Source organism: Lissotriton vulgaris, unplaced genomic scaffold, assembly GCF_964263255.1.
Source record: "Lissotriton vulgaris unplaced genomic scaffold, aLisVul1.2 SCAFFOLD_371, whole genome shotgun sequence".
Classification (NCBI taxonomy): domain Eukaryota; kingdom Metazoa; phylum Chordata; class Amphibia; order Caudata; family Salamandridae; genus Lissotriton; species Lissotriton vulgaris.
The window spans coordinates 437,630-453,744 of record NW_028253580.1 but is presented as its reverse complement, the minus strand read 5'-3'; the positions used below and the strand labels follow the sequence as shown (position 1 = coordinate 453,744).

General features: G+C 44.9%; 1 protein-coding gene across 1 annotated transcript in view; it reads left to right on the top strand.

The window, feature by feature from the left end:
• Window positions 1-14,114, top strand: part of LOC147660920 (DNA-directed RNA polymerase II subunit GRINL1A-like) — a 64,266-nt gene extending 50,152 nt beyond the window's left edge. Inside the window, exons 3-4 of the mRNA XM_086951428.1 lie at window positions 11,041-11,260; window positions 13,062-14,114. Of these exons, the coding sequence (XP_086807554.1) occupies window positions 11,041-11,260; window positions 13,062-13,202 (361 nt within the window). The 3' untranslated portion in view covers window positions 13,203-14,114. The remainder of the gene's footprint in view (window positions 1-11,040; window positions 11,261-13,061) is intronic.
• The last annotated feature ends 2,001 nt before the right edge of the window (window positions 14,115-16,115 follow it).

Here is a 16,115-nt window from a genome sequence, read left to right as displayed (position 1 = left end):
ACCGTAACACAAAACATGCTACTAAGAACTTTGGCAGCTAAAGGCATCAGGGGCAGAGCACTGGGGGGGTTGCAATCCTTTCTATCGGACAGAACGCAATCAGTGCACATGGGCAATTTTTCATCCCCGCGCCGGAACATCAAATATGGGGTCCCACAGGGGGCCCACAGGGGGCCTCACTAAGTCCAACGTTGTTCAACGTTTTAGTGTCTTCTCTGGCAGCTATAGGCAGAAAGTGGGGTGTCGAAATCTGTTCTTACGCAGACGACACCCAACTAACTGTAATCCTGGATGAGAGGAACGACCCCAGGGATAGGCTCCTAAATTGCCTCTCAGAACTGTCTGATTGGATGCACAACCATTGTCTTAAACTAAATGCAGACAAATCGGAGATATTGCTGTTTGGTGGACACACTCAACTGTGGAATGACAGCTGGTGGCCAGAATCCCTGGGTACTCCACCAGCTCAGACACTAACAGCAAGAAACCTAGGAGTAATGCTTGATACTTCTCTATCTATGAAATCTCATGTATCCACTATATGTGGCAAAGGTTTCGCTGTACTAAAGATGCTTAGAAGGGTCTTCCCCTGGATCCCCTTAGAGTGCAGAAAGATCCTGGTTCAGTCTCTGTTGATGAGCAGTCTGGACTACGGACACTCCCTGTTTATAGGCATGGCAGAATATCTTTTCACTAAACTTCAAATGGTGCAGAACGCAGCGGCCAAGGCCGTCTGCATGAAAAGGAAGTTTGACTCAGCCAATAGCTGCCTACGTCAGCTCCATTGGCTGCCAATGAAGCAAAGAGCAACTTTCAAAATGATGTGTATAACACACAGAGTACTGCACAATACTGGCCCATGTATTCTTAGAAACAGGATCCAGTTTTATGCTCCAACTAGAAATCTTCGCTCCCAATTCATGGCAAGAGCAAGAACCACTCGGGTGAAGAGAGCCAGGATGGGAGAGCGAGCCTTCTCTCACATAGCCGCAACCAAGTGGAACAAACTGCCCGTGGCCCTCAGACTCACGGAATGCCATTTGGCATTCAGGAAGCATCTGAAAACCTTCCTCTTCCCTAAATCTGACTAATCTAACATGACCATGTCTATCCATCACACATAATTAGTTACTACAGCGCCGTGATATCCTACTCTGGATGATTGTTAGCGCTTTATAAATTAAATAAATTCAAATAAATTCAATTCTATGGGGTGCCAGTTGAGCTTCCGTAGGTGTTGGCTGATGTGCTTGCGTTGAGGGATGCCGAGGACAAGTCTGGCGGCGGTGTTCTGTATCATCTGGAGTTTGCGGAGTAGGGACTTGTTTATGCCGGTGTAGAGTCTGTTTCCATAGTCCAGCCTGCACGTGAGGATTGCATGAGTGACTGTCTTCCTTGACTCGGGGAGGAGGGGGGCGGAGGGATCCATTTGAACATCTTACGGAGGATGCAGAGGGTGTTGAAGCAGCTGCAGGAGACTGGGTTGACCTGTCTGTTCATGGAGAGGGATGAGTCGAGTTGAATGCTGAGGTTTCTAGCATGGTCCGTGGGGTGCCGAGGGCGGTGGGCCACCATGTGTTGTCTCATGCTGAAGGGGTGGTTCAGAGGACGATGACTACTGTCTTCTTGGAGTTGAGCTTTAGGCAGCTGTTGCTCATCCAGGCTGCAACGTCCTGCATTCTTTTCTGAGAGGTGTTCGGAGGCCACGCCCCCTTTCTCCACCATTTTACAAAGGTGCCTCCTGGCTCAAGACTTGTTGGGGGATGAAGTCCTCTAGGATGCTGATGGTTCTTGGGGGGCCAGAAACCCTCCTGTTATCTCTAGTAAATCTGACACAGCAGGATTTCAGCAAGCTACTCAGAGGTCTGCCCCTTTTCTCCACCATTCTGCAAACGCAACTACTAGTTAAAAAATCATAGAAATTCACCATAAAAACCAAAGGTTACAGGGGCGTTATAGTTGGATAATGTAATTTAAAATAACTTTAGAAGTTAACTGAAAAAAAAACAAGGATTACAGGGACGTTATAGTTAGGCTCATGTTTCACTGGTATAAATCCAGTGAAATTCAGCTGTTATAGTTATCTCAGCTAACTATTACTTATGCCCCGCAATGCACTGTTTATGACCTCACATATTACATTACTCATGATGTGGTCAGTGACATCACTGATGACATCGCAAATTATATCACTGATGACATCTACAGAACACCTCATAATGCCATACAACCTCTCGTACGCCCACTCACACACCTGCACAACTACTCACACACCATTCACTGACCCATACCAGTACTCACACTGTCTCTTCCATAGAGGTACTCACACAACCATTCACTCACCCATACAGCAACTTATATAACCAGTCACGCACTCTACAAGCCAGTCACAAAGTCGCACTCTCCTATATAGCTACCCACTTATTTATCTACACAGTCACTGACACACCCACTCATTCACCCATACATCATCTAAACACAGCAACTCACCCATAGAAGCACTCACATACTTGCTCACACAACCACATCCATACCAATACAGACATACATACAATCACTCACCCATACAGCCACTTGCACATATACCCACCCACTTCCTCCCCCATACAGTCACTACACACCCAGTTACCCGCCCATAGACACTCACGCCACTCACTCGCCGTACAGTCACTGACGTACCTCTTCACTTACCAATAGAACAACTCACACAGCATCTCACTCACCCACACAGCTACTCACACACCCACACAGCTACTCACACACCCACACAGCTACTCACACACCCACACAGCTACTCGCACACCCACACAGCTACTCGCACACCCACACAGCTACTCACACACCCACACAGCTACTCCCACACCCACTTATACACGCATACAGCCACTCACAAGGATACATGCAATCACACAGCCACTCACATAATATATGTTAGAAGTAGATTCACTCAGTAGTGGTGCACCTAGTATACTAATTTAACCTTTGTAGTAGGCTAGAATATATGCTCATAAACTCTTAAAATCACGCTCTCTTGATGTCATCAGTTTTTTGCATTTGAGAGGTCACTGACTATGTTATTAGTGATGTAATATGTGAGGTAATAAGTAGTGCATTGCGACGGCGTAAGTTGTAGTTAGCTCAGGTAACTATTACTGCTGAATTTCACTGGTTTTGTACGAGATCGGAGTCTTAACTATAACATCCCTGTAATCTTTGTTCTTTTTAGCATATGTATATATAAAAATGCACATACTTAGGACCTAATTTCCATAGGAAAAACGTTGTTTTTTTTAACTTGCTATATTTTTGGCGCTGTTTGACGAATCTTCACAACATTTTCCAAAATGCTGTCAACAGGACTTCGAGCTGAGAGGGCTGGACTTGTGCTCTTCTCCCCTTTTCACTCCTGTTACTACCCATGCTTGATCACCTTTATAAGTGCTCCATCGGTACCGAGTTGCGTTCAACTGCTTCTCGCCATGCCTCGCATCTGCCAGAAATGACCTGCGTGAATTCATAGTGCAGCTCGCATTCTGCCGTCCTGGAACAGTAATATCACACTCACAGAGCCTGGAGCACTACACAACACTCTTGTTTGAAACAGAAAGAGGACTTGTGCCACAAATAGCATTTTACTGGCACCGGAAGCAGGTCAGCATTTGCTATCCTTTTATGCGTGTTAGTAAATCCTCGTACACGGGATATTTTTTGGTTAAAAGAAGAAACAAATGCACATGAATACTGTGTGGAAGCCAAGATAGTAAGTCATCCCTCAGCAGTTTTAAATCACTGTTTCCTATGCAAATAGTTCCTGCTATCAGTACTTGAAAATCGATTAATCTGCTTTAAGATATTTGTTGTGTGTTCATCCAGTCAGACTTCATGACGTCAATTCCGGCAGTAGTTTCGTCCTTTTTGAGAGTACTCTGTGAGATTTAAAGTAATGGACGTCTAAAGTAGCGGATGCCTCTTTTATTTGCTGTAATCAAAACTAATCACAGGTGAAAGCAGCTACAGACACTGACCGCCTGGCTGGCGGTCAGAAAGCCACTGGTACCACGACCGTGGCATGCAATGCCCATGAAATAGGGTTACAGCACCTCCTGCACGTCCTTGCACACAATGCACGTAGGTAAATCGGGGTATTACATGTACACCATGGGACACTTTTCATTGACCTATGATGTCCCCGATCCCTTTCCGACAAACATTTCATGGCGCCTTTCTGGTCATGAAAAGGCTGTCGGGAAGGGATATCGTAATCCCGACGGCGATAGCTGCCTTGGCACCGCTGCCATTCTGGGATACTCCTCCGCCAGCCATACTGTCAGATCTGTGACAGCTGTGGGTCTGACCGCCAGTATCCTAAAACTGGCTGGCGGCAGTCGGTTGGCGGCCCGACCGTCTCATCATAATCAGGGTCTTTGATAGGACAACCACACCATAGAATGAAATCATGTTTTTGCTTAAAAACAAGCCCAGCAGGGCCGGACTGGCCGTAACGGGCACCGGGCAATCCCCTGGTGCCCGATTTTGTTACAGGGCCTTTTTTGCAGCATAGCTGTACCAAAATCGGCCGAAAACCGGCCCTGACAAAGAGCTTGGCGGCTCCCCAAGGTGGGGGGGGGGGCCGGCCGAGCACTTTGCCAGGGCTGGTTTTGGTTTCCAGTCCGGCCCTGAAGCCAAGGTGTGAAAGTTGAACTATGTCATTTTTTTTTAGTGTAACGCAGTGTGACAGAATGTGTATGCTACAAGAATGCATGAAACTTCATTTAGTTCAATCACGCTACTGGACTGACTAAGCAGCAGCTGTGCTGTTATGGAAACTGCTAGTACATTCACTCTTGTAAGTTTGCGTGCGGGACATTTGAACAGAATTGTCCTACATCCGTGTAAAGACTTAGGCTAAGTTTTCACACTACACCACGTCGGCCACTGTATTTCAGAGTGGCTGGATCCTTGCTATAGATGTAGCTTGCATGCAAGACTAGGTCTTCTTCAGCATATAATTTAGTTTCTCACAAACTTAAGTAATAAGTGGCATATTTGATTTTTGTTTCTTTTCTTTTCTTTATTTTTTCTAAAAAGGGAAACCACTCCTTTCTGCTTTTTTCTAGGTCAGGGGTCGCCAACAGTATCTGCCTCTGAGTAGCTCACACATAATCACATGCCAGCTGGTTTGACGATATGCAGGGGTCTAAAATGCTATGACAGCACTTTGAAACACAGTGCCACACTGTCTGTGGTGCTTAAGAAATTTCTTTTGCTACTTAGTTCTTTTCATTATTTTGTTGTTTCTTTTTCTTTTTTCACTGTTTCGTGTTTTCTTTTTTCTTCACTTTCCTTTTTTTCTCCATTTTTCTATTCCTCACCACTTTCTCCTTTTTCTTCTTTCATTCTCAACTTGTTTCTCACCTTCTCTTCTTTTTCTCCTTTCTTTATTCTTCTTTGTCTTTCAATTTTTAGCTGTCTTCCTTTTCTCCATGCTTCCCGTACTTTTTATTTTAAAACATATTTTTATTGTTGCGAAGTCACATAAAAAGTGAGGCACAAAGCATATCAACATTAACACTATTGACATACAATCAGCAAGAGTATGCAGTTCCAAGAACACTAGACAGCCATGTATGGCCCACATCCCGGAGGCTGGGCGGCGCAGGATCAGGTCATGTTTAACAAAGGGGAAATCTGCATTTGCGCTCCAAGGATAGGAAACGTATCAATGTCTTCGCCATTTTTTAGCACGTCATATCTATATAGCACATAACAGTTGAACAACAACAATTTTACCCCTAGAATGGCATCGCTAGTACTGATCCAATAGAGTAGGATATTTGTGTGAGGGCCAGCGAGGCCTAGTCAATTTAAGACTACATAGGCCTATGAGAATCTCAGCTATATTCATACATACATATTAAGGTACTGTAACGTGGCAACAGAGGACACCTACACGGTCCCACGGCCCTCCCCTTCACCACTCTCCCTCCACATTCAGACCCCGAATCATCAGAAGAAAACAACTCAGCGCTGGTGGCATCTGAGTCGTCCTCTGCCAGGCCCTCCATGCATAGCATCCTCCAAGCCAGTAGATCATCCTGCAACTTTCCATCTCTACGGGTACGCTGCATATGGGTCTCTTCGGCTAAAGCCCATTCCCTCGCGTCCCTCAACCATAGGGAAATCTCCGGCGCCCTGTGACCCATCCAAGTGATAGCCACTCGTCTCCCAGCCAAGACTAGTAGGAGTTGCAGGAACTTATAAGATAGTCTCTTATTTTTAGGTTTGGGCACCAGTGCAAGCAGACATTGGAGTAGGTCCAGTAGAAGCCTAAGTCGCGTAGCCTGGACGATATACCTCACTACCTTGTGCCAAAAGTCCTGGATAAGAGGACATTCCCATGCCAAGTGCAGGAAGCCCGCCATTCTCACTCCACACCTAGGACAAGTATGGCGCCTATCCGCCGATATGCAATGAAGGGAGACCGGCGTCATGTATGTGCGGTGGACAAAATTAAAGTGTATAAGTTTAAAGCGTGCATTGCAGGAGAACTTGTGGGTCAACAGCCCAATCCGCTTTCTTTGGGCAGGCTCCAATTCTACACCCAGGTCTGTTTCCCAGGCAACCCAGGCCGGAGCCAACGGGGGGGGGTTGAATCCCGGCGCATAGCGGAATAGAGGAGGGAGATCAGGCGTCTACCCCTCCCACAGGACATGATGATGTCGAGGGTATTAGTGAGCGGAGGCGCTTCTGGGAACTGGGGCCATGTGATCTTGGCCACATCCTGGAGACTACCGTAATGGAGGTATTGTCCCTCACTCAGCCCAAAGGACTCCCTGGCACCTTCAAAGGACACAAAGGTGTCGTTCGGATAGAGGTCTGCTAGGGTCTCGCATCCACCAGATCGCCACTCCCGAAAAGACATGCTTTCCTCCAACCGGAGCCAATATCCAGATTGGGAGCTCCCTATGGAACGGCGCACGACACAACACTTTTTCGACAAAGCGCTGCCAAACATTAGCAGTGTGACGCACCACGTAAGGCAAAGTGTCATCTGTTCCGAGACCTTGCATCAAGGCTTCCTGCAGGGCCCTATCAGTCGCCGTACCAGCTAGTAATGCCAGTTCCCAATTAACATCATCGGCAAACCATCTGGCGGCCTGGAGAAGCTGCGCCGCGTAGTAGTAGAGGTCAAATCTCGGGGCCTCGAGGCCACCTTCATCCCAACTCCTCGTCACCGTGCGCAAAGCGACTCTACTGTGCCCACCCGCCCAAAGCAGGGAGGTGAGGAGAGAGTTCAATGTGCGGAACACTCAGGGAGGTAACGGACACAGAGAGTTCTGCAAAACATTTAGGACCCTAGGGAGCATCACCATTTTGGCCACTGCCAAACGCCCCATGAGAGAGAGGGGGAGTGTGTTCCAAAAGGTAATAGATTTGCGTAGGGCCGTGAGTATCCTGTCAATATTATAGGTCATCAAAGTCTCTGTGGATGCGGCCACCTGGATACCCAAATATCGGAATGCCGTTCGTTCATAACGGAGGCCCAATCGTTGAAGCTCCATGTTGGGGTCCGGGACAGTGTCGGTCAGTGGAAAAACTAGAGATTTAGCGACATTTATGCGCAACCCAGAGGCAGTGCCAAATTTGTCACGGACTCGCATCAAAGCGGGGAGGGCCTCAGCTGGGGAGGTCAGATAGAAAAGCGCATCATCCGCATAAAGGGAGACCACGTTGGTGGTGTCCCCCACCATTATGCCCCAAGTCTGTAGTTCAGTACGGGCGGAAACGGCGAGGGGCTCAATTGCAAGAGCAAATAGGAGAGGGGAGAGAGGGCAGCCCTGTCGAGTGCCCCTCCCAAGCGACCACTCCGCCGATCGGGCTGATCCCAGGCGCACCCTGGCTCGGGGCTCCTTGTAGAGCACGCGGATCCAGTCTCGAAATCGAGGTCCAAACCCTATTTTCTGAAATACCTGCAGCAGATAGCCCCAATGCACTGTATCAAAGGCCTTGGCCAAGTCAACCGAGACCAACACGAGAGGACCCTCTCGCCCCTTCACTTCATGCAGTATGTGATTCAGGCGACGTAAATTCATTGCCGTGTTACGACCCGGAATAAAGCCGCATTGGTCAGGGTGGATTAGTCGAGTCATGAGTGGGGCGAGGCGCATGGACAATAATTTAGTAAGGATTTTCGCATCTGTATTCAGCAGCGTGATAGGACGATACTCCGCGGGATCAGTGTTGTCGCCGCCAGGCTTCAGAATCATGCATACCTCTCCTTGATTCATAGTAGGCGGAAGAGTGCCAACACGCGGGGCTTCATTGTAGACCTGCAAAAGGAGGGGGGCCAGGATATCCCCGAACGTGTGGTAAAACTCGACCGGATTCCCATCACCACCAGGGGCCTTAGCGCGGGGGAGGGCAGCCATCGCTGCCGTAATCTCACCCAGCGTCAGGTGGGAGTCCAGTTCTTCCATCGCAGCTTCCGGCAGGGTCTGGAGTTGGACATCATCGAGATACGATTGGCTGCCATCCTCCGAGAGTAATGGGTCAGCTTCGTAGACAGTCTGCAGATGGCCCCGAAGAACCTCAAGAACGTCAATTTCAGAGTGGACCATAGTTCCAGTAGGGTTTCGTAGGGCTACTATCCTTTCGGGCGCGAACTCCCGCTTCAGAATCCAGGCCAATAAGCGGCCGGACTTATCCCCCTCACGGTGAAGACGTTGCCTATACTGACCCAGCGTGAATTTATCAAGCCGTGTGAGTATGTCATGGATCGACACTAAGGCCTCACTCTCAGCCCGAAGGTCCAGTGCTCCCGGATCCGCACGAGTCTGGGCTCGTTGGAGCACCAGCTCCGCATCTCGCAAGTCAGACAACAATTGTTTCCGGACCCCATAGGAGAGGCCCATACACGCGCCTCGCACCACTGCCTTTAAAGCTTCCCACTTAGTGGAATAAGGCAAGTCCTCCCCCTCCCAATTGAGCTCCAGATAACCTGTCAGTGACTCCGCCACATGTTCCCAGGCCACCTGATCCTGCAGCAGGTCAGCCGGCAATCTCCACGTCCGCGGACGCGCGGCTCGATCAGGCCACTGCGCCACACACGTCACCGGGGCATGATCCGATAGATACCGAGCCTGGTGAGTGACAGACAAGGCAATGGAGGTGGTGAAGTTAGCCGCGAGTACGCGGTCCAGCCTACTATGCGTACCGTTGGTCGGAGATGCTTCCCGTACTAAACTCCCTTGAATCTCCTTTCTGTTTCTTTGTTACTTTTTTCTTCCCCTTTTGTATTCTTCAATTCTTTTTCTCCTTTCCAGTTTTTCTTTCTTTCACTCTTTAACTCTTTGTTTTTTCTTTTCTGGTCTTTCTATTTTTTCTATCTTCTACCTTTCTTCCTTTCCTATATTTTGAAACATTTATAAAGCGCTCGTATACCGAACGGTTTCTTGGCGCTGAGGATGGACATACCGGAAAAGCAGGAAGGGGGGCCGCCTATTAAGAGAATACACGTGAAAAGAGCTGGATCTTGAGAGCCCTGCGAAAGATCGAGTAGGAGGCAGCTGTCCTAATACTAAAGGGAAGAGCATTCCAAAAGGCTGGGGCCACAGTAGAGAACCTCATGCCGCCATCATTTTTCCTCCTAAATCGGGGGACGCACAAGAGGAGCTTGGAGGAGGACCGCAGGTCCCTATTAGGAACATAAGCTGTGATTTTAGAAGCTAGAAATGCTGGCCCGCTGCCTGCTAATGCCTGGAAGATAAAGCATCCCGTTTTGAACAAAGAGCGTTCCGATAGAGGGAGCCAGTGTAAGGATTTTAGCAGAGGAGTCACATGATGATGCTTGGGCAGTTTAAAGATTAGACGAGCGGCTTGATTCTGAATCAATTGAAGACGTCGCAGCTCGTGTGCTGGAGCCCTGGCGTATAGCGCGTTGCCATAGTCCAGGCGCGATACAATCATAGCTAGTAGGATCATTTTCAGAGCTGCAGTGGAGAAGAAGTGAGAAATCTTGCGTATGACGCGGAGCTTGAGGAAACAGGATGATACCACAGCGCTAATCTGAGAGTCTACTCAACTTGTTCTCTTTTTCTTTTTCCTTCTCATTTATTTCTTACTTGCTCGGGACTGGTTCTTACCTATTTATTTATCTTTCCCCCTCTACTTTCACTTTTGTGTTTCTTTGTTAGCTTCTTTTTTAATCTTAGCCTTTACTTTTTCTTTCTCCTTAGTTTAGTTTCTTTTTTCTTCCTTTCTTTTTCAATCTTATTGTTTGTATTTGTTATTCTACCCACTCTCCTGTCTTTTTTCACTTACTCTCTTCTTGTTGTTTTTTTTGATTAGCCACAACTTTATTTCTACCCTTTTCTCTTTTGCTCTCGCTTCTCCTTTCTCCTTCTCTTTCTCAACCTCTCTTTCACCTTTATTTCTCTTACTTTATGTACCCTTATAAAACACCCTTATATTAGAAGGTAGCTCAGGATTGTTTCCAATATCCAGAAGTAGCTCTTACCACAGAAAAGGTTGGAAACTTCTGTTCTAAGTAATGCAAATCTATTTTACTCCTAGCTAGTTTATCACTTCAGTAAGGCTATCTTATAACACCTGATTTGTAAAGACCATACACTTATGCTCAGAATCATCTGCATTCTGTAAATGTGAACCTGTCTTTTCCACCTTCAACTCAGCTTAAAGGTTGCCTTTCATGAGGCTGCAATTACTTTGCTGACCACAACGCATTCTTTTAGTTTAGTACATTTAGGGTGAGGTAATTTAAAGTAAGTTGGAAAAACTCAAGTTTGTTCAATTTTGGTACGGCTCTGATTACATACCGATGATCTACTGGGAAATCTTAGTTCACTGTTGTGAAAGCATACGTTTCTGCACTGAAACATTTGAAACCCGTGTCTATCCGAAGATATATTAGACATGTTTTGTGATTTGTGATGCAAGTAAATATCCTTGAGCTGTCTTTCTTTAAATTGTTTTTCTACTATAATTTATTGTAAGTCATTCTTTAAACATGTTACTTTTCAGATTGCTTTCTGGATCAAATGAGTCTTCTCACAGTTCATCACCCGGCCACACACCAAGGAGAATTGAATCAAGAGTGTCTGCTGAAGCAAAACTTATAAGAGACCAACATCACAGCGACTATACTTCAGCCTGTGTTCCACCTCTTAATTATATGCCTGCACAGATACTACCTATTGAAGAGTCTGTTATGCTTCAGATGGTCCAGAAACAGACTTATGAGGTATAGTTGGAAATATTACAATTTCTGACAGTAAGTGTGAGAGAGAGGGCATTTTGCCAAATAAAGGCTCATGCTGTTTTCTCAGTAATATTCCTATTACTGTTTAGTGAACAGTGTAATTAAATCTATAACTATGGTATAACGCACATTCATATGAATACAGGGGAGATATAGGAGTTTTCGAAGGCCAGACCCTCTTCCCAAGCTACATGGAAAACAATAAAGAAAAGACCCCCATCCCTTAATTTTGAGAACTGAAAACTCATACCTTGATTACCGTTTTGTTGCCCCTTTCCTACCCTATTCACAAGTTTTCACAGCATTGGAAAAAATGACTCCTACCCACAGAAGGTCTGTGGTATCCTTCATCATTAAGTCCACTTCCAGGAGAGATGGTATATTTGGATCGACTTCCCTTCACGCAAGGGAGCTCTTGATCTACAGGACCCCGTGAAACAAAATGGTACAGTGGCCTAGTAGGATGCCCTGTTTACAATGTTTTGTTCCCCTAGCCTGAACATGTACTATGAGTACAATTAAATTCTCAGAGGTAATTAAGTGCTCCAGCGTCACTACGTTTGTTACAGCTGTCATCTGCCCTTCTAGTAACTGGGCCTTCACCAGGACCCAAAACAGGTTTATAATGCACATTCATTTATTCACATGCACTTTACTAGTCTCACTGTAACTTTGATATTCCGCTATTTGCCATATGTGCACTACTGTTTCCTGGATTTTCCACTTTGTTGCTGTTGTGATTGAATATCCTTATTTACTGTCTTGCAGTGTAGGATTATCTTTGGTAGGGCAGCTCTATAACCATCCAATACTGTGTTGTATTCTGCTTCGTTATCGGAGCCTGTCTTATGGTTTCATGTGATTAGGAAAGAATGTTGAGTCATCCAACATTTTCTGAGTTTTTCCCAGATTATATAGCATCTTGCTAGTGACTACATTGTAAAGTTTGCAGTTATAACAAATGCAAAACCCTTGAGAAAAAAAATCCGAATTTTCAGTTCAGCACTGTTCTACTAGACCATATGTAGCAAGCATCCTAGTTTGTTTTACCTTGAAAATTCCAGTACTTTACTTATGATGAGAGACGCTGTATTTCAGGAATATGTCCATGTATAACGATTTTCAGATTTTCAACACAATTATGTAAAACACAGCACGGTTTTAATGTTAAAATTCTTACAGAATTAAATGCACAATTGTGGTCCATAAAGCAAGGTCTGCTTGCACCAGCAACTGCAAAAAATTGAAATGCCTTCTACTCAGTGTGGGAGATAAATATTTCTACTTTCCTTTGTGAGTCTATTTGTGTATGTCCTTGCTGTTGTTACAAGGTAAATGTGAGAGCAGCATTTGTGCAGCACTCAGTATTCTACATCCGCCACACTATACTATACATATTCACAGCTCAGTTTCAAATGTAGCGCATTTGCATACTGAACAAGAGCCTTAACTCAAATGAGACTGGGGTTCAAGGGCTCAGTTGGTGAGCATAAGTATGAGAGTGGATATTGGGGATTAGCGAGTGTGCTAGGCTAGAGCAGAGTTCTCCAAAGTCAGTCCTGGACAGCCAAATCCATGCCACATTTTTAAGATACCTATGTTTATCTAACTGGGGATACGCTAAAAAATCAGAATAGATCCGGCCGTCCTGGACTGTCTTTTGAGGACCCTGTGCTAGAGTAGCATTGCTTGCATTGTTACCCTTTGGTGAAAACTTCACAAGTGCACTACTTTGTGAATTATGCATAGAATAACATGTTTTGTGATTTGTTTGTTTGTTTAGGAAATGCACGCTAAATTGGCAGCACAGAAGCTTGCTGAAAGACTGAATATAAAAATGGTTAAATTCAATCCTGATGAAGGGTCCGCCATGAAATACAGAGAAGTTCGTGATGAAGACTATTACTCTGAAGATGAAACCTGAACATGTATAAGATATTGCTAATAAACATTTGTCTTGTTTGTATATCCGATCTTATATGATCAAAATAGATGGATTTGATGACTTGCAGCTTTGGAATAGTCACAGACAACTGATCTTGGAAGCACAAATCCTGTGGTGTTTAGAAAATCTGTGCTGGAAATAAGCAATTATTGATGCAGAGTACTTTTTCATTTTGAACTAATGCTGCTTTAAAATGTATTTATAAAACCATAAATGCATGGGCAGACATGCATAGACTCAACCAGGACATTTAAAGGAAGAAACACTAAACCTATACCACATTGAAGAAATCATGGATGTTCTGAAGGTAGATCATTTGTTCTTATGATGTTTTGACTCGTTGAATTTGGTGTTCGCACCACTGTCAGTGGTCCAAAATCTTAACCAAGTGTAATACAATTCCAAGCTTTGCAGAGCACTAGACAGCTCTCCTTCAGTCTGTTTGGAAAGGGTTTTTTCTATTTTTTTCAGATGTAAATAGTTTAATAATTTTGTTTGCAAAACAGATTGTCTAAGTGCTCTTTACAAACCGTTATACCCCAGTCAGTATTAACTTCCTTTTCATTAGCATGCTAATGTGACAATAGCAGAATTTTATTGATCATGTGTGCCCATTTTAACATTGCTGCATATGCCATTGTTATAGAATTTAATTAGGATACGCAGCGATTCCATTCCACAGAATCAATATCCTTAACATTCAGGAATGACCTGAGTTATTCAAGAGTACTGTTGGAACTTATATTTTAAGCACTTGCCTCAACCATGCCTCGGAGCTTTAAATGAATTGTGTTTATAAAGATGCTACTTTATACTTGTATACATTTGAACTTGTTTCTCTTAAAGACAATTCTTCTTCCATATTTTAATAAAGACAACTTTATATTTTCATTCTATTTATTATTTGAAGAATTTACAATAGCTATGTAAAATGTTTGATCTGCTGTGCAAACGAAAATCATATAATTGAATGTAGAATTGGGATGCAAATTCAGTAAAAATCATATTGTGCAGATGAGAAAAAAATAGCATAGCATTCGTATGAAGGTCTGTGATACAAAGTATTAATTCATGCATCCATTTACATTTTCTGTGCATCTTTAGCACACTGCAAATCTGATAGATTTGTGGTTCTCTATATACCAAATAAGTGGGTTATAGTGACTTGTAAGTGGTCCAGTGAGGTTCTTAACTCAAGACAAACATTCACTCCCTGGAAAAATCACTGGCTGCTTACAGTAGAGTCCTGGAAACACCTGTGTGTAGTTTGATTGCAGACCATGGGCTATACTGTATCACCAAATGACAGTCAAAATAATTCTCCAGTATTGGGGTGTCTTTCATAGATTCACATGCCTGAATCATTCCCCGTCATCGGAGTGGGAGTCCCACGGTATATAAAAAAGCAATAATTGCCTGTAATAACCAAAAAACCTTGGTAATAACCAACCAGGAAGTAAAGTAGCCCTCAGCTGCAGGAGCAAAAGCTCCCACACTCATGACTATCCTAGTCATTTTGTAGAGACCAAACTACAGCTAATCAGGCGACAGCACCCACCAGAATGTTCTCCCCAGAGGCTCAGGCTTTCAGATTTTCTACCGCACGTCGTGTGAAGAGTCTGCCTGAGCTCTGCTCAGTTTCTTCTTACTTTGGTTGGTTTTTTACCTTCTAAAGATGTCTACTTCAAAATCCCTTTTTAGGGCTTGTGATTCCTGTGGAAAGCTAAGGCTGTTCAAGGAGGATCCTCACAAAAAATGTATATATTGTTTGTATCCTGATCATGAGGCAAAGGAATGTAAAATCTGCAGAACGTTTCCTCAGAAAACCTTCAGGGACAGAGATGATTGTCTTCTCCTGTGGCTCCAGAGGATAAAGGACAAGGATAACCCCGTTTCTGAGGTAGGGAGCATCGCCTCAGGGTCTTCTGTATCCTCTAGGAAGAGGAAAGCTGAGGTTGAGGTAGCTTCTCCATTGAAACTACCAGAAAAATTGCTAGATTCAGAGGAAGAGGAATCTTATGAGGATGATACTTTCCGTGCAGCCAGAAGCCCATCTGAGCTGCTAATCAAATTTCAGGATGAAGAACAAGATGAGGAGGACCAATTCCTTGAGCCCTCTGGTCGGGCTCCTGTGTCTGCGCCTACCACACAAATGCCTTTAGACCCGTTGCATAATCTTCAATATATGCTAAGCGATTATTATCGTCGTTTTCCACCATCAAAATCAGATGATTCTCGCCTCTCTACGCCGGTACCAAGAACAACGGCAACGCTAGGGTCTCAAATACCAGCTTCTCCGCAACAAACTACGGAGTTAAGGCCTGCAGTAGCCTCTTCACCAGGGCCATCTCATCAGGTGCAGGATGATGACTCTTCGGAAGAGGAGGAACAAGAAGAAGGCGAGGTAGACAAGTCGGTATCGTCGGAGTGGGATGAGTATCCGGCACAAACTCCATCTCCAGTTAGCCAACCTACGGCGGAATCTCCGCCGGTGGACATCGCAACCTTCCATCAAATCATGGGAAGGGCAACAAAGAGGTTCCTCATCACGATGGAAGCTAAGCAGGATGAGTGTTTTTTGTATGATTTTAAGGACTTATCGCAAAAACAAAGTTGGTCCATTCCTATAATTGATTTTATCTGGAACAAAGGCCTTAAGGTAATGGCTACGCCAAATTCTCTACCTGCAGTTCTACCTCGGGTAGATAAAAAGTATAGGGCGCCTAACAGTTTACCGGCATGCCTTAATGGACAAGCAAAAACTGATTCTGTGGTCGCCCAGGCGGCTCAGAGGAGATCCATAAATCTGTCTACACAAGTCACTGCTCCCCCGGATAGGGAAGGAAGGCGTCTTGACACAATAGGAAAAAAGGTCTCCACTATTGCGGCAGC